At 38.9% G+C, this 23,208-nt stretch overlaps 1 protein-coding gene across 5 annotated transcripts in view; it reads left to right on the plus strand.

Moving 5' to 3' along the window:
* The first annotated feature begins 15,600 nt into the window (after positions 1–15,600).
* The window catches only part of NRG1 (neuregulin 1), a 173,575-nt gene continuing 165,967 nt past the window's right edge, over positions 15,601–23,208 (plus strand). For 3 of the 5 annotated variants that reach the window (XM_088129887.1, XM_088129888.1, XM_088129890.1), the window contains exon 1: positions 15,602–16,131. In XM_088129887.1, the coding sequence (XP_087986013.1) occupies positions 15,966–16,131 (166 nt within the window). In that variant the 5' untranslated portion in view covers positions 15,602–15,965. Of the gene's footprint in view, positions 16,132–23,208 lie in introns of all 5 variants that reach the window. The other 2 variants (XM_088129889.1, XM_088129886.1) reach the window with 1 other exon arrangement.

Consider the following 23,208-nt stretch of genomic DNA (forward strand, 5'->3'; position numbering starts at 1 on the left):
CACCCCATGTTCTATCTTAGTGCCTTTGAAATCTTTTCTACTTTTCTACAACTTTAACAAGTTGGTCAGTTAATCCAAGTATATCTGAAGTTATTTTCATAAAGAGAACAATGGGTTATTAGAAAAAAAAGAAGGTGCTTCCCCCTATTTTGCCTGTGGTCCTGTTTAAATCCCCACCCATCATTGTCCTGTAGACCCCATATATTACTCCCAAAGGAATGTGGTCTTGTTTAGACAAAAAGTTGCCCACTCCTACTGTAAATTGTTGAGTCTTTAATAGGCTGGATTAGGATCTGTAAACTGAGACGGAATCCTGCCAAGATGATTCTGGATGCATAGATGCATAGATTTAGATCATGAAATGGAAAATCAGCCTTTTCTGGATGGGTTGCCTTTTTTCTGAAGGAATGGTGGATTGGCTGAGGCCACTGTCAGATACAGTGGAAGCCATACAACAGAGCCAATAGGAGTGTGTTTTCACACATCAGGTGAGAGTCACTTAACAAACAACAGTGAAATCCATTAGGCAAAGTTGAGGTCATAACTAAGCCCAAGTTCAGGAGAACTAGTTCTTATGGACAACCAAGATTCAGGGCAAGGCAGTTCATGACAAAGGATTGAAGTTTCTCCAAATGCTTCGTGGTTTATGGGTAAAATAGAGAACCCATGAGGTTGTTCTGTAACAGAAGTTGTTGCAGCATTGTTCTGCAGTTAAATGGATCATTAAACACATGAAAATCCCACCCTTCACCTAAGCACAAATATCACTGTTCAAAGCTGATTCTCAGAGCTAGGCTACCCCTGGATAGCCCATCTTTGCAAGATGCTTCTTCACATAATTATGGACTCTCCCTCCCTCTTGGCTCTCTACATGTAAGTATTGGTGTCACTAGAGTGTTCTGGATGGACTGGACTCTGGGCCAAGGTCCGAGTCATAAAAATTCTGCCTTGCCGCTGGTACCTGAATCTAGGCTATTGGGCTTGATCTACTCAGTACCTTCTCTTACTCCTCCTCCTTATCAGAGAAGCTCTAGGTCCCCTCCCTTAAATGTTGTTACCTGATGGACTTCAGAGGCATGCCTTCTTGGTGGCCACCCCAGTCCTTTGAGGTAGCCTCCCACCTGAGATCTGAGGGATCCCTACTCTTTTAGCCTTCCAGAAGGCCATGAAGACCTGGGTCTTTTCGCAAGCACTGGGCTTGGATGGAAAGCTGTTGGGTCTGGCACCTGAGGGGAAAGGTAATCTTGTTTTCATCTTTGTTTTTATGGATTGTTGTGAGCCACCTAGAATCATTATATGAGATAGGCAGCCATATAAGTTCTGTAAATAAATTTAAAAAATAAGTCATAACTAGAGCATGACAGAATACTTACTTTTGGTCTCAATATATTGTCCGACTGTGTCCCTTCCCTGATCCACAATGATCCATGCACTGATCACTTCTCATTTAGATGACTGTAATTCACTTTCCTAGTGAAAAATACTAGTATTCAATGATGGAAAAGTGTGCTAGGTTGGAATCATATTACATCTATTCCCTATATGTACTGACCTATTTGTTTTTTTAGTGCAGTTCCAGGTATTGTTGTGAATTTGTCCCAGTGCTGTTTCTACTAGGTACAAGTATGAATTAAGGTGTGTGTGTGTGTGTGTTTGAGGAGGGCAATGTTGAAGAAACAAGAAACTTCTCAGTTGTGAGAACTCCACTTTGGAAATCTTTCGAGATCTGAAGATGTGAGAGGCGTCTCAGTAGATCAGCTTTTCTGATAGCTTAAAATGCATCTTTTGATTCATTTGGAGCTGACTAGTTTGAATGTGTAGACCCCACATGATAGAGTTTTATAAAGTTGTTTTGTTCTTTTTATTATTTTAATTTTTATTATGTCAGCTGTTTTGCCTCTTTTTAATTTCAGGAGAAGTGTATAAATCTAAGGGGAAGGAGGAGGAGGAGTCCTCTATGACAGAAGCAATATTTGAATGGGAGATTTCTTAATTTTTACCACAATTTCATAGTTTAGGATTCAGTCCAGTCTAACTGGAGCTTCCCACGTGGCCTCCAGCAGGTTCTTCAGGCAAGGTGATGCTGAAATTGCTTACTTATGCCCAGTTCTTTATTCATGTGAAACCTTGAAAGACAGCTCAATCAGTCAAGTATCTATAACCCGAAGTTTATATAACGCTGTGCCTAATAGAACTAACTCATGTCATACGTCTCTAATTAGGGCACTCTGCAGTTCATGGTAAACAATAATTCTATAACGAGAGATTAAGGAACTGAAACTAAGTCCCGTAGGCACCAAACCACAAGAAAATAATGCTTGAACTTTCTCTTCCGTGTTGGGACAGAAACTTGACAACAGGCCCTTGTTTTATTTCTCACCTCAGCTACTTCTCCAAGAAATTAATAAAAAGTTCAAAGCCACTTCCCCTGAATGGAAAGCCCTCTGAGAACAGAGGCTGGGCTCACGTGCTGCTCAGTTCTTGGTCTCTGACTTTGCTCTGTTAGTCTTTGGTTAATTTAAAATATGCTCCTAATCCTGACACAGATTAGTTGCTAATCAATTATTTCACATGAACGTGGAAATCTTTTTTTTTATTATTCAAATATTAAGTACCTGTCTTTTTGGTCAACTATTTGCTAGACTGATGTTTATGTTGAACTGTAATGTGTTTGCACACGTGAGAGAGAGAGAGAGAATGTGTGGACACATTTGCACATATATTTAGGGAACTTCTATCCACACTTCTATGCATGTCATAGCCACACTTTTATGGCTTTAATTTAACACCTGAGTGGTTTCCTGGGTAAATATTCATTTTAATCCCCATTTCACGGCATATAATAATGTGATATCCTCACACAGCTTATTTCCCATTATGAAGAAAAGCTCAGAACAACTTTCATATCCTTGCATGTTTCAAGAATTGAGTGAAAAGCTGCAATGACTCAATTACATTGCAAAATAAAATACTTAAAAAGAACAGAACCAGTTGAAATCACTCTTTAAACAAAGTTGCTACTGTGAAAAAAGAGAATAAATTTGCATTTGTGGGGCTACTTCACAATTTTTTTTTACAAACATTTTGTAAAAATAGTCAGAATATTCCACACAGAGACTGAATTAATATGTGTTGTATGTGATTGAAATTAGCTTCACTAGGGCCAGATCAGGTGTAATAAGAGAAACTAAGTTGTTGTTACAGTACTCCTTGTCTGCTTAGTCCTCCTGTCCTTTAACATCTAATGATAACAATACACAATGTGATATCATTGTCAGTTAGATTCCATAACCCAATCCAATACAATTTAACAACAAACATAACATTTTCTCCTTCTGTTACAAATCAGCGGCTTTTGATACCATCAACCATTGTATCCTCCTGGATCGACTCAGAGGATTGGGGGTGGGCAATATGGTGTGCTGGTTCATCTCCTTCCTCCAGGGTCAATTCCAGTTGGTGGTGATTGGGGAAGAGAGATCCCACCCTCAGCCCCTACTGTGTGGGATACCGTGGGGGTTGGTGCTCTCTCCCCTCCTATTTAACATCTTCATAAGGCCACTGGGTGAGCTCATCTGTCCCCATGGGGTAAGGTATCATTAGTATGCCAACAATACCCAATGATACATCTCTGCCCCTGGCTAACTGAGTGATGCTGTGGACCTCTTATCCTGATGTCTGGAGGCTGTGAGGGGCTGGATGAGGAACAACAGGCTTCAACTGAACCCTGGCAAGACTGAGTGGCTTTGTTTTTTGGGGCCCACTGGTTCTAGGACTATGCCATCCTTGATGCTGGATGAGGTAGCACTGCCCCAAACAGCCCCAGTGCACAGTCTGGGGGTCCTCTTAGATTCACAACTCCTGCTCAAAGAGCAGGTGGCAGTTGTGGCTAGGAAGGCTTTTACACAACTTCATATTGTGCGTCAGTTGCACCTGTTCCTAGATCAGGTGGCTCTACTCATGGTCACTCATGCCCTAGTCACCTTCTGGTTGGACTACTGTAATGCATTCTACATGGGGCTGCCAGAGTATCTGGAAGCTTCAGCTGGTGCAAAATGTAGTGGCGTGGACAGTCATGTGTGTTTCTAGTAGAACACACGTTCCCCCCCTCCCCCGCTCTGCAAGCTGCATTGGTTACCAATCTGTTTCCAGGTCCAATTCAAGGTGCTGGTTTTGGCCTTGAAAGCTCTACATGGCATGGGACCGGGTTATTTGAGGGACCACCTCTCCCGATTTCATCTGCCCATCCCACTAGATCCAGCAGAGAGGGAATGCTGCCGGTCCTGTCGGCTCAGGAGCTACATTTGGTGGATCCTAGGCAGTGGGCCTTTTCTGTTGTGGCACCCTCATTGTGGAATATCCTCCCTGCTGAAGTGAGGCTGGCTTCATCACTTCTGCCCTTCCTCAGGTCCCTGAAAGCCTGGGTGTGTCAGCAGGCGTAGGGACCCCAGGGGACTGGTGAAATATTGAGGTGTCTATACTATTATTAACATCTCTTGGCTTAATATTTCTCCCCTTTTAGCTTGTTTTTACAATTGTTAATGGTTTTAAAATATTAATAATTATTATTTGGTATTTACTGTTAACTGTTCTTAGCCTTGCTGTACACCACCCAGAGTCACTGTTTGTGAGATGGGCGGCTATATAAATTTGACGAATAAATAAATAATAAACTGCCCCTAAAACTTGCATGGATTGCAGATTGTGCACCCCTGCTAATTAAGAAAAACTATCTCTTTAAAAACACAGAAATTGCTCCAAATTATATTCTTTAATGAGTAGATGTGCATGCAAAGCCTCTTGGTGGAAGATATCTATTTCTGCTGGTTAATATAACTAGCGGTTGCTGATTTTAAGCTCTTGAGAGTTTGGAAATAATAAATATTGTACTATTTCTGTCCACATTGTGTCATTTTACCGATCAAGTTCACCAAACTGGTGATAAATCAAATGATGTTAAATCTTACACATACTCTTTGTATATAAAACCATTTTTACAAACAACTCAGAAATTTGCCTTTACTGGGGAAAATACGCTAATAAAACGTCATCCACTATTACAAGTGCTGCCAAACCACTTGTTTAAATGTTTCATTTTTCATGACCCTCATGTTCCTTCCACCACTGTTTGGGTACTTTATGTAATCAGATTCTGGAAGTTCATAAATTCAGTAGAATAAAAGCTATGGTTAGTCTGATTCAGATGCGTAGGTATAAAAGATGTTTTTATTAAGCTTGCAGATATATAACTGCTGAACAAACACTGTGTTTAAATGCAAAAATATCTTCTTTTGGAGGATCTATCTGTCTGTCTGTCTGTCTGTCTGTCTGTCTGTCTGACTGTCTGTCTCTATCTCTCTCTCTCTCTCTCTCTCTCTCTCTCTCTCTCTCTCTCTCAACTATCTGTTTATCTAGGCTTGGGTGTGAGTGGACTCTTAATCGGATATTCCCAGTGTTCTTTCCCCTTTTATGTGTCTGGAGAATTGGGGGAACCCTCTAGAATTATATGGAAAATAGCATTGAATCTGGAGAATGCATGAGGAAGCAGAAATCAGTGAAAATCACTTTCTTCTTACCCAACAGAGCCTCCGCTAAATCAAAGATCAATAGTTCCTACATATATGAAACAAGTCCCATAGACTTTGATTCTGATGCAACATAAAATAATGGCTAAGCCATGTACAAGTCTAACAGTAATGTCATTCTGTTCTTTCCTTTTTTGCTATTCTGGTTTGAAGAGAAAACAGAAGCCATTGTTTCCTAGTTCAAATGTAATGGTGAACTATAATTTGCAGAAAATTAAAGCATGTGAAGAGGGCACAGGAGAGATTTTATCAGGGTTGTGTGTATGTATGTAGAATGTTACCTATAGTGATAATACCCATAATAATGCTGCAGACAAAGCCATATTTCAAGGCTATAAAAATATTAACAATTCAACTTAACAATTAACAGTAGAAACAGTCTGTATATAATATGAAATTAAAAGGAAAAGAAGCTAATACATTTATGTCATAGACAAAACTACGCAAAAGAGACCAGACTGTTTATTTTAATCCAAATCATATAATCATAAAATCATAGGGTTTGAAGGGATTTTGGTGATCTTCTGGTCCAACCCCTGCCCATGTCAGGAATCCTCAGACCATCCCAGACAAATGTTTGAAAACTTCCAATGATGGAGCACCCATAACTCCAGAAGACAGGCTGTTCCACTGCTGAATAGCTCTCATAATCAGGAAACTCCTCTTTATTTTGAGTTTGTATCTCTCTCTGTAAAGCTTCAGCCACTGATTCTTATTCTTGGGCTCAGAACAGGACCCTAAGTTATCTACTGCATACTTCTCTCCATGTAGACATAGATCCATTAAGGGCCACAAATATTGATCAGTAACTTATGCCAGCAACCTACTGCTGTAAATCAGGTGTAGAGTCATCTTTTCAATAATTTTGTCAGCTACCCCTTGTGCATGAACACCTACAATTATCTGACTCCTTTTTATGACTCATAATTCTTGATGTTTTGATAAATTCCAAACAGTGGATATATATACAAGAAGAACATACACATCCTTGAGAAGCAGCTTTGAAGTTATGTTTACAATCCTAGGAACTTCAAACCAAAGCATGGCAGTAGTTAGTCAAGTATAAGGTTCACACAGGTGAACTAAGAAACCATAAATAGACCAGATGTTAAGATCTCCAAGAGAGGCCTTCTTAAAGATGTCCTTGCCTTCAAAAGCCAATTTCTCAAAAATGTGAAGTAGGTCTTCTCTTGCATCACTCCCAAGTTATAGAATGAATTCCCCTTAGAAGTTGACCTTGGACCCCATCCATTCCTCTCCCCACTTTTAGAAAAGGAATGAAACTTACACATTTAGCTGAGTGTTCTAAAATGCTTTAAAGATGTTTAGATATCTAAAGGTCCCTTTTAATTATATTTATTTTATTTACTACTGCTAGGAATAGATGGAAAAGGGAAGTATAAACAAAACAAACAGGATTCCATCTGTTTTTAACTTATTCAATAAATAAACCTACATTTTATGAAGGAATCACTATAAAAAATTGAGAAGCCCAATAACTTCAACCACATTTAACCAGCAACAAAACAGAAACTGCCTTCATTCTGATTCCTTGTCTGATCTGGGTAGATGCTGTTTGTTACATATACCATAATATACATTTAAAAATATGCTATTATACAAAAAAAAGAATATTATGATTATAGAGTAGATATTGGATTCACAAGTATTGATTTAAAGAAGGTACTGTGATAATATTTTGTATAGTGGACACCTTGTTACTTGTGATGCTTTGCATAAATAAAATAATTTTTTTTTCAAAATGATTTGAAGAACTTTACAAAAGCAGAGCACTATTTTATCAACTGTGGGACTAATGCACAAAAATGTGTGAAGCATGACACCCTGCGGCCCTTTTACTTGGATGTATTTATTATGTTCCACATGTGTGTTAAATATAGCTGGACCTGAACTTATCAAGCCCTGATAGGAAATCAAAATAAATTTGTATCAGCTGTATTCTAAATGAGAAGAACTGCACATAATCACTGCAATAAATTATGGTACATTAAAGAAGAGTAATTAGGTTAACTCTGACCAAAATCTGATGCAGCAGTATTCTCAAAAGAAGATGCTTGCATTAATTATAAAAGCAATTGTCCTCACCTCAACAAATGCTCGACAATCGAAAGTGACCTTACCATACTTCTGCATCACATATTTATTGCTGAAAGTGCCAAGGAGCAGGTGGACAGATGTTGAAACCCCACAACTCCCCATTAAGGTCAGGGAAGCATTTGTGGTTGTTGGGAGGGGGTGGGATCTCAACTCATGTGAACAAATATCCAAATCTTTAAGGCATTCTCTCCAGGAAAAAAAACAAAACCCTCAAAATTACTGGAGAGAAGATATGCTTAAAAGTCACAGAATTCTGAAAAAAACAGTTTTGAATAGAGGTTCTTTGCCCCACTCAGGTCAATAGTCAACAGGGAATAATAACTGATAACACTAGAGTGGGTGGACTACTTGATTGAAAACACCTGGAAGCTTCAGCTGGTCCAGACTGTGGTGGCACAAGTAGTATACCACAATAAGCCCATCTAATATCTCTGCTTTGCAAACTGCACTGGTTACTAGTAGGCTTCCAGGTGCAATTCAAGATGCTGGTTATCATCTACAAAATCCTGCATAGTATACTGTAAGGCCTAGTTCTTTGAGGGACCTCTCTCTCCCGTTGTTTCTGCCTGTCCTATAAGTCAGCATGCTCCATGTCCCATCCATTAAAGAATGTCATCTGGTGGGACCCAGGAACCATACCTTTTCTGTCATGGCACCTGACCTCTGGAGCAGCATTCCCCCCAAAATTTGAACAGTCCCAATCCTGTTCTCCTTTAAATGAGCCTGTTCCTAGGGTTTGCACTAGGAAGACATGTGGGGTCCTTTTGTGAGGTCTTTTTATACCTATTCCTCCGGGATGACCAACTTCCTTTTTGATTATCTTATATTGTTCTAATTCTTCAGTTTTAAACTTGTATGCTGGCCAGCATTGTTGAGAAGTTGAGTGACATTAGAAATGAGGATTATAAACTATATATGAAAGGAAGATATTGAAACAGGGTAGAAGAGGATATAAAAATGAGGGAGTAAAATAGAGACTTTACAGAAAAAACTATCCACAATCAACATCTGTAATCTTGGCTCCAAATAATGAAAACTTTGACACAGTGAATGATGTCCAATGGAAGAATCACGCAAAATCTGTTATTGTATGTCTAGTATGGATTTGCTGTAGTGTGAATAGAATAATTACAGAAGAAATTGATAAAGAATCCCATAGATTTTTTCCATTCATTAGAGCTACCTCCACATCAACACAAATTAAAAAGTGTGCAATTGTAATACTTTTAAGAAATAAAAATGAGAGTATCTCATTAATGAACGGAACCTGATTGCAATTGCTGACCATGCACAAAACTGTATTGAACTCAAGGTGATTAAAGGGAAACATCTTGCACATATGTACTATTTCTAAAATCAGTTTCTTCACAGATTTAATTTCTTTCAGCCCAATGGTGATCATTTCTTAGAAAATGAACATTTATTAAAGGTCAGTGATAAAATAATATTGGCTTATATCTGCAAAAATTAGTGTTCACACAAAGAAAATATATGTAGGAATATATAGGTCAAATCATTTGAAAACAAAAATACGTATTTTGCCAAACTTAAACCTGGCAAAAGGGGTCCCCCTCCCCCAAATGTAGCTTTAAAAGGAGAACTAATTGTTTTTGAAAGAGTAACTAAAGAAAAAGTAACCACTGAGATATTCTATTAATTTAGATGGGATACATATTATAGAATTAATAAAATATGTCCTGAAAAGCCTTAAAAATCTGAATAGCAATCAGCTATTTTAAATGTTATATTATTATAAATAAGCATTTCTATTTGCTGTTAGTTAAAACCTTTATGTACCATTCTTCCAACCAATCCTTCTAGCTCCTTTCAGTGGCCCATCTTTTCTTGTCCCTGCCTTACTAATACAAGCCATGAAATTTCAGTTCTGACATGACATTATATTACTGGCATAATATAAACAGAAAAAAAATGTAAATCGCGATTATTATTTTTCCTTTGCAGTGGTGGCTGCAATAATGAAATATATAACAAAAGTGCTAAGGAGTTTGCCTATTAACTATCTGTGTAGTACTAGAAATATTTACTTATTATCCCAGGAAGTCCTCTGTGAAAGTATCAGACAGGCACAGACCTGCTTAGCTGGGCTATGCAATGCTAAATATGTTTAATTGGAACTATTTAAATCAGTGGAGTTTTATCGCCTTAAGAGATTCCAACAGAGCAAATGGTTGCATACAGAACGGTAACTGTAATAAAAAACTATTAAAAGTGCATTGAATAAACACAGCCTTTTCCATAAGAGGTATATATATTCAAGCAGTTCTGCCTTTAATCTGAATTAATTGGCGATGCATAGGTATCATGTGCATACCTATTACAAAAGCCATTTTCTATCATCCTCTCATTATGAAAAATCAGGATGCAGGGTAAGTCTGAATAGGTTGCCTTCCTTCTCAGTAACAACAGCTAGCAGAGACAGGGAGCAGGTTTGATTCCCTTTACTCCAGGTGCCTGTAGAAAGGAAAGGGCTGACCTTAGCATTGCTGTCAAGCGGCACAGACCTGCTTTCCACCTAGGCCTGATGCCCATCAACAGGGAGCCTTGGCAAGGAGTCCAATATTCTTTCCCCAGGACTGTGCACATGTCGTACGTGTCCTAATAATGACCATTTTGCTCCTTTTAATAATAGCAACACCCTAGTATTTCTCATTATTTTTAAAACAAATATTTATCTTTAACATCTGAACAGATATCGAGTCATGGCAAATTCTAACTATGAAAATCCTCACAGCAGATCTATTTTAAAATTAGGTTTATACCGTAAAGAAAGGCAGGGTGGTAAATGATGTCTGCTGCTTACTGAGCACTGACCTCTTAAGGAAATGCAGAGATATTACATCTCATACTAGAAAATCCTCGTGTTTCCCAGCAAATCTTTCTTACGTTCCAGTTTCCTTTTCTTTAAACCATGCTGCAAGTATTTTGACAGTTTAGAACAGGATGTCACAGTACTTGAATACCACATATTCGGGAATATGAATACCACCTCAAAGCCATAACAATTGCCTAACAAAATCATTTGATCCTCCTCTAAAGTATGCAGCAATCTGGTTCCTCTTTTCTGGTTGCAAGCAATACTGTAACATGCTAAATTCACAGGACAACTTCTAGTCTGATTAATTCATTCACTGCTTCTTTCCATTATACTGTAAACCACTGTCATTATACTATTGATGCTTACAGGGTTCAGAATGAGATGCAATGGATCTTAGCTGGCAGATTTGGAAAACCTTTCGAAGGGCAGCTGCACTAATTCTGAGCTTTCTGCCATTATCTTCTTCACCATGCAACACTATGATGAATTTGGAGTTCTAAAAAAATTATTAAGCAATCTTGGAATACAGTGTGAATCGTTTAAGAGACCTTTAAGAATTAATGCTTGTCCACTTAGCAAACAGCAGGAAATTGCCATATTTCCTGCTTCCACATGCCCTTTTTCTAACTGCACCATTGTCTGAAAACTAAAAATGATTCTTTGGTGTTTCTTATGCAAGGACTGCTGAGCACATAAAGCCAGCGTTGCTTGGATAGGAAGACCACACAGGTCTATAAATCACCTTGATTCTTTAAAATACATATGTGATTTCTGGTCTTTAAAAACAACTTTTCAAAAAGTATTTCTGTATGTGAGCCATGAGCTATTTGAAACTGTTTCCTACTTTGCAACCTTCTATCATCCTATACTTCTGTTGCCTCCAACTATGGCTGTTCCATCACCATCTGCATTGGAAAACATAGGTTTTGGGTTGGTTGATTTGCACTTGAAATGTCTTCTGTTTCCCATAGTATAAAACAGAGGTAGGTTAGTTTCTGTTCACAAGTTTTCCTTCAAAAAAGTGGAATCCCTGGGAGCCAGTGAGAACAACAGTACTGTATATACTTTGGAAATCTTCCCTCTTAAGTGATCCCCAGTGGGCACTCTTGCTTAAGAACACAAGAAATGCTTTGCTGGATCAAAGCAAGATTCTCTTAGCCCATCTTTCTTAAAAAGACTCCTCCCATCACAGACAGTAAGGGCTTATCTGCACCGCCTGGTTGCCCCATTGCCAGAACAGGCTGGGAACGGTTCTGAAATAACCCCCCCCCCCAATTCTCAAAGTGACTGAAGTTCCCAACCCTTCTATTCTCAGGTGGCTGGGAAAATGGTGACGGAACTGCAGTTATTAAAAATCAATCGATCACAGGAGAAACAGGAAGCTCAGAAAGACAAATAGTATTTTTTAAAAAACAAATCTGCTGAGTTTCAAACCAGCAACCTTTTACCAACAAGGCAAGAGTTATATTGACTTAACTATCATAGCAGTCCCATTAAACAATGAGTGAAAAACCTCTTAGAAGCAAATGCAGTAATAAAAAAGGATTTTCAAAAGGTTTTGTTGTGCCTCCATGTATATGTATTTTGACACTTTGACTTTTATACGTACATTAACTTTGTGTGTGTGTGTAAACACACATGAACACACATATGTATACATGTCTAGGAAGACTCACCCAGAGGAAGAAAAGCAGTTGGCCATCACTTTCCTGGGAGAGGAAGATGAGAGAATGAAGCTGCCTCTGTCCAGACTGAATATCTTGCAAGCTGTTGCCAAAAGGTCTCAGTCCTGAGCCACCTTTTTTAAGCTGGCTCAGAATCAAGCAGGCATAAGCAGAGGACAGGAGCAGCTTAAATGATAAATATGGATATGCCCTTTGCAATATACTAGTACAGGATTTCACATCTTCAGGTAGCCAAGGTTGAGAAACCCTGTACTAGGATTTAACTAACACCATGTGAGAAATTTATCTAGATGGCAGCATACACAGAAGATTCGGTGTGCCTGGCACTTTCCAGTTCCCCATATTAAATAAGGAAGCTTGATCAATTCAATTAGTTTCTAATTTTACTTCCCTCTTACTTCTGTTTTATCAACATGGATTAAATACATCTTAGGACCATTTCAGACATCGCAGTCTTGGAGACCACAGACAAGCACAGGCACTCCTGCCTATAATTGTCTTCTCCGTCTCTTGTTGTGTTGGAAAGTTTTTGGAGTTTGCTAAATCACAGTTTTCAACTGGAAAATAGGATTTGTAAGCATATGTTCCTGAAGGTAGATGAAAATGCCTCAAATAGATGACATAAACTTTACCATCACAACTTTTTTACAGAGCAAAATTCTGTGATAGGTTTTCCTCTTTCTACTAACCTACAATGGGGTAGGGCTACCATATCTTGGCTGCAAATATCTGGTTGACCACTAGATGGCAGCAGACATTTCTTTGTTGCCATCTCATTATCCTCTGGCTTTTGCAGCCCAGATATGATAAGCACACAATGTGAGCTGGGTTAACTTATATTTCTTGACTCTGGCCATCATGATTTATAAACCATAGATATAGCCGAGCATACTACAGACTCGAGATATTTGTGGCTTATTCTGTACAACTCACAGGCTTTTCATATGAGCTTGGAATTATTTGACTCTTTACAAACACATTCAGACTAAGGCTTTATCTTGAAATCCATTTTTAAAAAACAGCTATGGAATTCTTTCACCTTTATTTTTCAGATGAAGCTGCATTGTGATCACAGGACACACAAAACCATGGTTAACTGAATCATGGTTCATTATATTACCCCAGTTGCCTGGGTTTGCAGAACACACCAAAACTTAAAATAACCATGTGGGCTAGTTTCATGCAATTTACCTTGTCTTTGTTGGCAAGTCACAAAATATATTTTAAAAAATTTAACGTATTTTATATATTTTTATTTCTACAATATATAAATGACTAGAAAAAAAGAAGAAAACATATACATATATACATACATACACACATACACACTACACAATATTTACATGCAAGGCTGAATGAGGGATGAGTGAGTAAGCAGAAGAGCAAAGTGCCCTGATTTCAAGCTCAGAAAGGGCCTGACTTAGATACTTGCTATTTTTTTTACTTTCAAATATTCAAATGATGGTTCATCTTGGAGGGGGGGGGGGGTCATTTGTCATGAATATAGTTTTATTATGGCTAGGAGCCCTGAAACTTGGAAGTGACCCAGGTCTCTGAATTCTAAAAGGGCTTATGCACTTCATACCTGACTTCCTAAAAAAATATTTGGAAGTAAATCCCATGGATTCCAGACTTTTCTTCTGAGTAGATATGTATAAAATTGTACTGTAAATAAACATTAATAAAGCTGGTTAAGTATTGTGTTCAGACATGGTGCTAAGCCATGATTTGTTAAACAAATCACAACTCACCCCTTCCCCACCTGGATGCCCACAAATGTGTGGATTTTAGCCCCCACCTTCTCCAGTCAATCTGGCCAATCTGGCCAATCTGATGAAAATTCTGGAAATTCTGAAAATCAAAGCAAGAGGTTATTGATAACTTATTCTGAATGTTGTTAGCAGAAGGCAACAAGGTTAGGTGGTATGCTGTACGCAAAAAGTGAAGGTCATTATAAATCCTAAAATGATTTATATTGACAAAGGATTAACTGTCAATGTACATATGTCTATATGTATATATTAGTTGAATGGCTGTAGACCAAAGTATTCTAAATGAAAAATGGGAAATCTTTCAAAATAAGGATTGTGCATTTGGGTTTTTCAATAATTGGATAAATAATAACTTTCTAAACTACAAAGAAAGATGTGTTAGTGTGGGAAAAGATTTTCTCTGCAGAGTGTAAGGAAATGCCCAAAACAAGGGAAAGATTACAGGTATGGAAAAGACAGTATTATGCATAGACTGGAACATTAATAATAGAATATGTAGTCATTTTCTTAAATACTGGATATTTGTGCCCTCCCTTTGCCCCTGTAATGTTAGATGGCATTGTTTCCAGAAAGAAAGAATTTAAGAGATAGTAATCTGCCAGATTACCAATACTTCTGGGTGAGGATCTAAAATTTGAAACAAAGGAATTCTTTGCTCCACATTTCACATGCTAAACCATTATAGTCCCCATTAGACTTCTCGGTGTAAACTGGAGAGTTAATCTTGTTACTCTAATTCTGTGTATTGATTGAGGATTGCCCTAAATTAAATCATCTGAACTGCTGACCTGACAGAAAAGGGATGCCAGGTGCGGTACTTTGCCAAATCTCATTTTCTGGGCCCCACGAAATGAGGCAGGATCTCCTGGATCATTAACTATCAGTCAATAGCAGCTATGGGGAATAGGCATCTGGATCAGGAGCTGTAATTGCTGGTGCCCAAACTTAAAAGAAAGGATCAGTTTCCCAACCTCTCAGCCTATTTTGCCCTCATAGGTAATCTGTGGGCCACATGACTAAAGGCTCTTAGTTTAAAAGGAACAAGCAGACGACTTCCTTAGAACCCAGGAGGTCACAATGGACATCTTGCACTCTTCTCTCCAAGAATCTAATTTTCTGTGTATTTACTTTGTTTAGCACTTGGGTGCCCCAAACAGGCTTTTAATCGTTCAGCGCTATGCAGAAGGAATTGCAGCAGACGCATCGGCCAGGGCAAAGCACAGTAGCTGACAAATCTCTCTTTTCATCCTGTCAAGGGTGCAGGAACGCTGTCCTCTTTTCCATGTGACCAAGGATGTCTTTCAGAAGGATGAAACCTCCGTGGCAGCGACCCAGCTCGGTTTTGTTCGTTCGTTCGTTGCTTGTCTGGCAAACAGCACCGCTATCCCTGGCTCGGGCAAGGTTAACGTAGGACCTGAGTAAAAGCACCCATTCGCGTTGGGAGTTTGGAAGGAGCCCCCTCGGAGGGCCGACGGCTTCCAGCCCAGCGCGCCCGTCCTCGCTCGATCCGGGCGACCTCTGTTGGGCTCTCTCCGCCTCGACTAGCGATCCACCGCCGCTGCTCCGCCCCACCCGCCCACATTCCCACACCCTCGTGCCCCGGGGGGTTGCTTAGGCTCCTCCCGTCCCCGGCAAGCGGTGTGCGTGCGTGTGAGGGTGCCGGGGGCGGGCAAACCCCCCACCTTTCCTCCTGGGGGGGAAGGAAGAACCTGGCAGAAATTCCCTGCCCCGAGTTCTCTCTTGCTCTCTCCTCTAAGGCTGCAGCAGATGGAGCCAGGAGGACAGAGGGAGAGCAGCGGGCGCTGAAGGCAGCTGTGCGAAGAGCGGAGGGGGAAAAGAACAGCGGAGAGAGAAAGAGGCGGCGAAACTTTTCGCTCCGCTCTGCTCCTGCCGCTCGCTCGTTGTTCCCTGGGCAGCTGTGGGGGAAACTCAAGGAGAGGGAAGACTGCGGGGCGCACCAGCGCTGGACATGAACGAGTCGCCGAGGGCAGCGGCCAAGGAGCAGGGGGCAGCCGGCGCCGCCGCCTCCTCCTCCTCTTCCTCGCCGCTGGAAGGTCCAGAGAAGAGGCGGAAAATCAGGAAAGGCAAAGGGGGCGCGGGCAGGAAAGGCGCTCCTCGGGAGGAGAACGAGCCAGGTAAGTCCCAGAAGCGTTTCCACAGAGATGAAAGCGAGAGGGCGCGCCTCAGCCTAGCGGTGAAGTGCAGGGTCTCTGGGAGGACGCAGGTGGTGGCCTCGGCTTGACTGGGAAGCCCTCCGTCCCTCGCCAGCTGGGGGGGGGGGTGCGCGCGCGTGCCGAGGCGGGAGAAGGGTGGCCACCCGTCGACTCTCCCGCCTCTCTCACCAGCCCCTGCCGGACAGCAGGCGCGTGAGTTTCGCCTCAGTCTAAAGAGTCGGCTGGCCCCGGAGAAGGTCCCGCACGCGCTCTTGTTTCTCCGTGTGTTTGGAGCTTCCAGATACCCGTTCCCCACGTAATAGCTTACGACAGTTTGCGTTCATAGCCACTAAGTCAATCGCTCGCTTGTATTGTCTTGCGAAATTTGGGGGGGGGAAGGAGAACACGAACACACACACACAACACCTCTCTCTAATCAGAAATCCTGGGAACGCAAAGGAGTGGCGCAATTCTCCTCACCACTGGGCTGGACGGTACAGGGCGAGCAAGCCCTCGCGTGCCTACCGTGCTAAGCTGCTGCTTGGGAAGTGGTCGCGCGCAGGTTCTTGGTGGATGGGATCAGATCTGAACAAAAGTTCTGCTTCTCTTCCCGTCCATGCTCCCTATCAGACTTATTCTTCTTGCGTACTTTGAAGCCCTGAACTAGTTTTCACAAGAGTCAATCCTATTGCTCTCAGAAAAACTTACCTACGATGCAACATGCTTAGAATGACTCTGAATAAGGGTGCAAAGAATGTTTATTCTTCAGCATTGCTTAAGTTCCTGGGATGTATTCACAGTTACACACATCCATAATACTGTATTCTTTAGCCTTCCTACTTTATTCACAGCTAATAATAATGAGGTGGTTTTATTGTACTAGTAATCTGTTTTTCTAATTTGTGTTCATAACAACCCTGTGAGGAAGGTCTTGGCAATCTGCCCCAACTTACCCACAGAGATATCTAGACCTTGAAATCTTAATAATGCCTGTTCTACAATGCTGACTTTTCTCTAACTTGCATAAATTCCAAATTCCACAGTCTATAGTAGTGACTGTGAGTGTAAAGACCTAGATAGATCTCTGCTCTCATTAACATGGAGTTATAAACGTGTGAATTGTGTTCCTGTGATCTGATAGCAGTGAATGTGGATATATAAAGTGGGAAATGCCTTTTAATGCATGCTTTTGGTTGAAGTTTAGATTCTGATAACCATAGACAAGTATGATCTTAAAATATCAATTTGCATAAAATAAAGGAAGACCTTGTGTATGCAATACAGCATGCAACTGTTTTGCTCTAGTTATTCTGGAAGTGACATTTTCTGTACTATCCATATACAAGAATAATGTGTTGTGTTTGGATTGAAATACTTTTTAAAAAAATAATGTCCTTGTATGACTTAATACTTAGAAAGGTACCTCATGTTATCCTAGACAGGAAGAGATAGAATGGTGCCCATCATGTCAATTTGTTTCTTTTCAGGGGATAATAAAAGTTTCTGTAAATGTACAACCATCGACGTCTCTTTGATATCCGTTAGCCTTAAGAGTTTTGCCAGTGCATCTGCTAGTGATATTTTGTTTTGATGTTAAAACTGGACTCTCACTAGAGGAATGGAAACGCTGCATTGGTGGGATGTTTCCAGCAGTAGTTCCAGCTGCTGAACACCTGTAGCGTGCTACTGAAGCCATGCTAGTTTCAGCAGCCTGTTCCCATGGTCTCCAGAATCTGGAGAGGAAGGAGATAACATCTTCCAAGTTGAATAGCATTGGAGAAGGCAGAAGTGTGGAAATAAGCAGTCAGATAGTCTATTTGCAAGTCTGTCCTGTTAATTTCAATGTAATTTACTTCAAGCAGGTGTGCTTACTATTGGAACCATTGATTTCATTATTTCCAATGAGTTACAAAATGATATATTTTATTATATATTGCATAATCCTATGGATGTCTATGGGTAGTCCCCAGATTAAGAGCACCTGGTTTAGGGAGGACCCATAGTTAAGAATGGAGCCTATTGTCGCAAAATTCAAGTTAAATACACAATGATTCGAGTTCAATATACAATACAGTTCAATACAATAATATGTTCCTGGCTTACATACAAATTCGACTTAAAGACAGACCTTGGGAACAGAACTCGTTCTTAAACTGGGGACTATCTGAACTCAGAAGTAAACTTCATTTACTTAAATGGGACTGACTCCTGAGTAAGCATAGCCTTGAACTGATAAACCTGATGTTGTTAAAAGATCTGACCAGGAAAGTCTCTAGTTCAAATCTCTCCTCAAATGTGGGCCTGTTAAGTGACTATTGGTAAACAATTTTCTTTAGACCTTAGGTTCTCATTTGCAACAATAGGAATGACTCATTATCACAGAAGGCCATGTAAGAGTGAGTGATATACTGTAGAAAAATCAATTTGGGCATGTGAAATATGTCATATAAGTGTTAATTGTCCTGTTTTATAGGTTACTTCATGGCCAGTGCAGAAGTTAACAGTTTCCATAGACAAACTCTTTAAATTATAGGTTCAAAGGTTGGATCCCAAAATAAGTGTTTAAGGAAGATCGTAGAAGAACAGTTGCTGTCCTCTACTTTTCTTGCAGCTATTTGTACATCTCTGCAAAATTAGTGGGGTTAAAGGGATTCCTGAACAACTTAAATGGGACTCAAGTATTGCTTGGGAATAGGGGAAACAGAAAGTTTCCCTTTCTTAAATGTAGGATCCAAGCCTGATTTTGGGTGATTCCAACCTGCCAGCAACCCTCTTTCACCACACAATAGCCCACATTATTAAGTAAAGGTCTTCAAAGACGCTTTAGGCAGGGGACTGCAAAAATGGAGAGATCAGGCTTCTATTAAATACAGCTATCTTATAAACTTTTCAAATAACTCAACTTTGATCCAAACCATCAATTTAACTTAAAAATACTTAAGTACTTAAAATAAGGTTTTTCATCAGACTAGACTTATTTCCATGTGTATGTTATAACTGTATGACTCAGCTACTTTTTTTCTTTTTAAATTAGGGCAGTTTGGAATGTGTATTCCCATTGACCAATAACTGAGCTTTAAAGCAACTCAGTGTGAATCTGAAATTTACAAAACTGGAAATGTAATGGAAACTGTATGTAGGCAAAAATGGCATAACTGCTGTGGACATGTTCATTATTATTTAAAAGGCTGAGAAAATAGGGAGGCCTTGAGCATCAATTTTCATGATAAATCTGAGAAGAGGATTAAATACAGTAAGTGGGTCTATTGGTTTTAAATATATATATTAAATTTTTTTTTGCAAATGTGTGTAGAAGACTAGAATAAGACAAAGTCTCACGATAATTTGCAACAGATGGTAACACTGGGAATTGGCTTGCCATTTTATTAGGAAATTATAACATCTCTATACATACTTTACCTACAAATCTGGTCTCTATTCCATATTAATGTATGCTCCTAACATTTCATGTATGAGCAGTTTTAAGTCCACTGGTGCATTCATGAATCATTATAAAAATCTTTGCCTTTGCCTCTTACGTCAAAATAACATGTGAATCTTGAAGTGGTTGGCTTCAGGGCCTTTTGAATGGTTTTACACAAACTTCCCAGTAGGACAACGATGAGTATCACTACCAGAAATCAGGATGCCTGTAAATAAGTATGGGGTATGTATGAGGCTCTTGGAGAACTGTTTGTGGTGAACAATACTTTTTCACATTTTTTGTTCAGGAATAACAAAAGATAATGCTATAAGGTAATGTTGTAAAATGCTGCCCTCCCCTGTTGTTTTCTCAAACTGTTGGTATTAATGATTTAATTCTGCCATAATTACAAAAATAAAAATGTCATTGTTCTGGGCACTAAGACGCTCCATGGGGAGCTTCATCTGAAAACAATGTGTACCATTTAATTTAATTTAATTTAACAGTATTTACTGTTTTTTAGTATTAATCGGTGAGAGAAATGGTCTGGCAGAAAGTATTTACTGTTAATTTTATTGGTGCTGTGATCCCAATTTCTGCTGTTATAATAAATATTTTTTCTAAAGAAATAAAATTCTGAAACCAAACAAGCTTGCCTAGACTGAAGTCTTAATTTCATGTTTTGTATTTTTTTTCCTAAAGTGCAAGAACATAATGAGTTATTATATTAATGCATTAGTGGAAGATGATATCAAACCAGGATACAAAGAGGTAACTATTTACCTTCAGAACTAAGACAGTTGCATTGACAAAATGTTTAAAAGCTACATAATGAAGTTAAGAGTTTAGAAAGTGGAAGATTTCACTAATGTAATATTTTTCTTATCAAATTACCAAACACAATAAACTTATAATCAAGGGCCAGTTCTTGAAAATAAGACCTAATATTAGTAGATGGATGTACAAATGAGGCAGATCTGGACATTGCCATTTTTTTTACAATTTTTTTACAAATTTCATGTCATTGCTTTTGAATCTTTTATTAGCCAAGGACTGTTCATATTAGCTATGTTTTGAATTGGAAGTAGTGAAGAACAAGCAGGATATTTTGATGTGTGAATTTTCTAGTAAAACATGCTGCCAGATAACCTTTTGAAAAAGAGGCTGAGTGTTCAGATGAAAAGGAACCAAACAGCTTCCTTACCTACAGTTTGGCTCTCTTACAGTTACAGGAACTCCATACAATACTTGTAAAATGGAAAAACTGAGGTGCATTATTATACATTTTTCCCCAGTTAAAGTTAATAGGAATCTTACAACGATACCAACAGCCTGAATTGATGCAAAATGTAGGGTAATTCCTGAGTGTAATTGTACATTTACATGATGCCAAAATTTAATAGGAGAAGTTGCATATATATACTGAGGAGAATTGTCCCAATTTAAAGAAAACCAAAATAAAAAAGTTAATGATTTTCTAGGCAGCTTAAACCTACTGACACGGGCTATGTTCCATCAGCTCCTTAGAAATGCTCATTTTTATTCTGTACTTACATGGCCAAGTGCATTCAGCTGCTTAACTTGATTTTTGTCCTCTGTCTGTTTTAACTATAAAAATATTTTCTCTTTTGAGAAAGAGGGAAAGATTATGTATCATTAAATACAACCCTCCAATTGCAGTGCCTGATATTCTAATAAACTTGAGAAGAAAAATCAGACATAGAAGGACCAGATTGTGGAATGCAGTTACTTAGTACAAGACAGTTCTTTCAAAAAAATATTTGAAGCTCTATGGTATACCTGTTGTATCCATCTGGGCACATAATGTTTTGTTAGATGAACTTCACACCCACAAGAGAATGTTTGTTTTCCTTTTTAATCCAAGGTTCTCCATGCAGCAAATACACACATTCTGTGTACAAGGTTTACATTACATTACATTACCAAGGGTATAGGCATTTTTCTTTATCAGACCCTTTCCCAAAACTTACTATATGTATGGACTAGGAAATACATGTGGTCTTTCCTGAGTCACATATCTAGTTAGGGTAGATTATGCTGGTCTGTAACCATAATAAAGATTTGATTTGATTTAGTTATGCTAGAATTTGTTGATTGATTCTGTTTTATTCCTCTGTGCATAGAAGAATTCCTTAGTTTCTATATTCTTGCCCCAATTTCCATAAGATAAAATATGGAAAGAGTCTGGAGATAACATAGTCTTCATCTTCCACAGAATAGGGATAATTCTGAAATTTTATCTTTGTGTAGGACTACAAAAGTATTAAATATGGTACTGAAATGTATATTTTCCTCCATAATATTCTGTTATGTTCAGTTTAGATTTAGTTTCTTAAAAGCAGATTTCCTTAGTAATCAGAAACAAATAATTTTCAACAATGGAGTTTGTCATGAGATGTTTTGCAGACAGTGTTGGTATAAGAAAATGGTATCACCTGAAGTAGCATGTAGTCTCCTGAGCAAAATGTGCATTAGAGCCTTGAAGAAGACTGAGTTCTACACGGTTCTCTTCACAGCTGACTAAGCAATCGGAGAAACTAGTCATGTGAATCCACCCTTATAACTTCTATAAAAAATTAACTTATGAATCAAACTTGATGGTTAATAAAAACCATTTTTGTAGTCCTTGGAATTGTTTGGTCATTATAGGTAAGGGGCACAATCTTAAGCTTAATGAAGCTTGAGTTCCACTGAAATCAACTAGACATGACTTGCACTAATGTCACTGTGAGGGCTTGCACTTTTTCATATGTTAGATAAGAGTGCATGCAGTAGGGAAGGAGTATTTTATATAATATGTGTAGGGCCATTTGCAACACCAGAGATGTGTGGATTGCAGTGACTGCTAGTTCTAAAAACTTTGTGCTCTGCAACTGAAGTTTTCTCTTTCCCTCCATTGCTAAGTAACTCAGATGTTGAATGGGGCACCCTGAGAAGTCATTCTGTTAAATAACACTTCAGATGTATACATTGGTACATTATGAAAGAGAGCTGAAATGCACTTTTTAGGCAGTGTAGTAGTACCCACACAGTCTTAATTTCATTTCCTCCCTCCGAATCTCCAGTGGTCCTTAAAATAAGTAATTGTAACAAACTAAAAGTCCGACCTTCCCATACTCATTGTTCTAATCTCTGACACACCATATATCTCTGCTGTTCTGTGGAAAAAGGTATTCTCTTTTTTTTAGACAACTGAAGTTCATATATCAAAGAGAGAGAGAAAAAACTTACTGTAACTGAGTGTCAGTTGCAAAAGCATACTGCCATTACTAAAATTTGGCTTCTTGGCTATAGCTATCCATTGTTACAGGAGAATCTAAGATGTAAATGGAACAATCTTTTACTCCAGTTGGTTTTGCATCTTCTGACTTAAGCATTAAATGAAATGGCAACGTTAAAGTCTGTGTAGTGGCTGGTTTAAAAGATAGCTTTGAATTTGTGAAATAATAGTCTTACATAGATCTCACAAGGCCAACTTGGAATAGTCCAGAGGGAAAAAGACAAACTTAAGAATGTTTTTCAGTATTGCAAATACTGAATTAAAATAAATACCAGTCTTTATTATGAAGAAATTTGGAGATGGATGTTGTTGATGTAATTTTTTTCTCTCGCTA

The sequence above is a fragment of the Python bivittatus genome, unplaced genomic scaffold (assembly GCF_059951505.1).
Source record: "Python bivittatus isolate LINGU-HERP-01145 unplaced genomic scaffold, Pbiv_v1 ctg000850_np1212, whole genome shotgun sequence".
Classification (NCBI taxonomy): Eukaryota; Metazoa; Chordata; class Lepidosauria; order Squamata; family Pythonidae; genus Python; species Python bivittatus.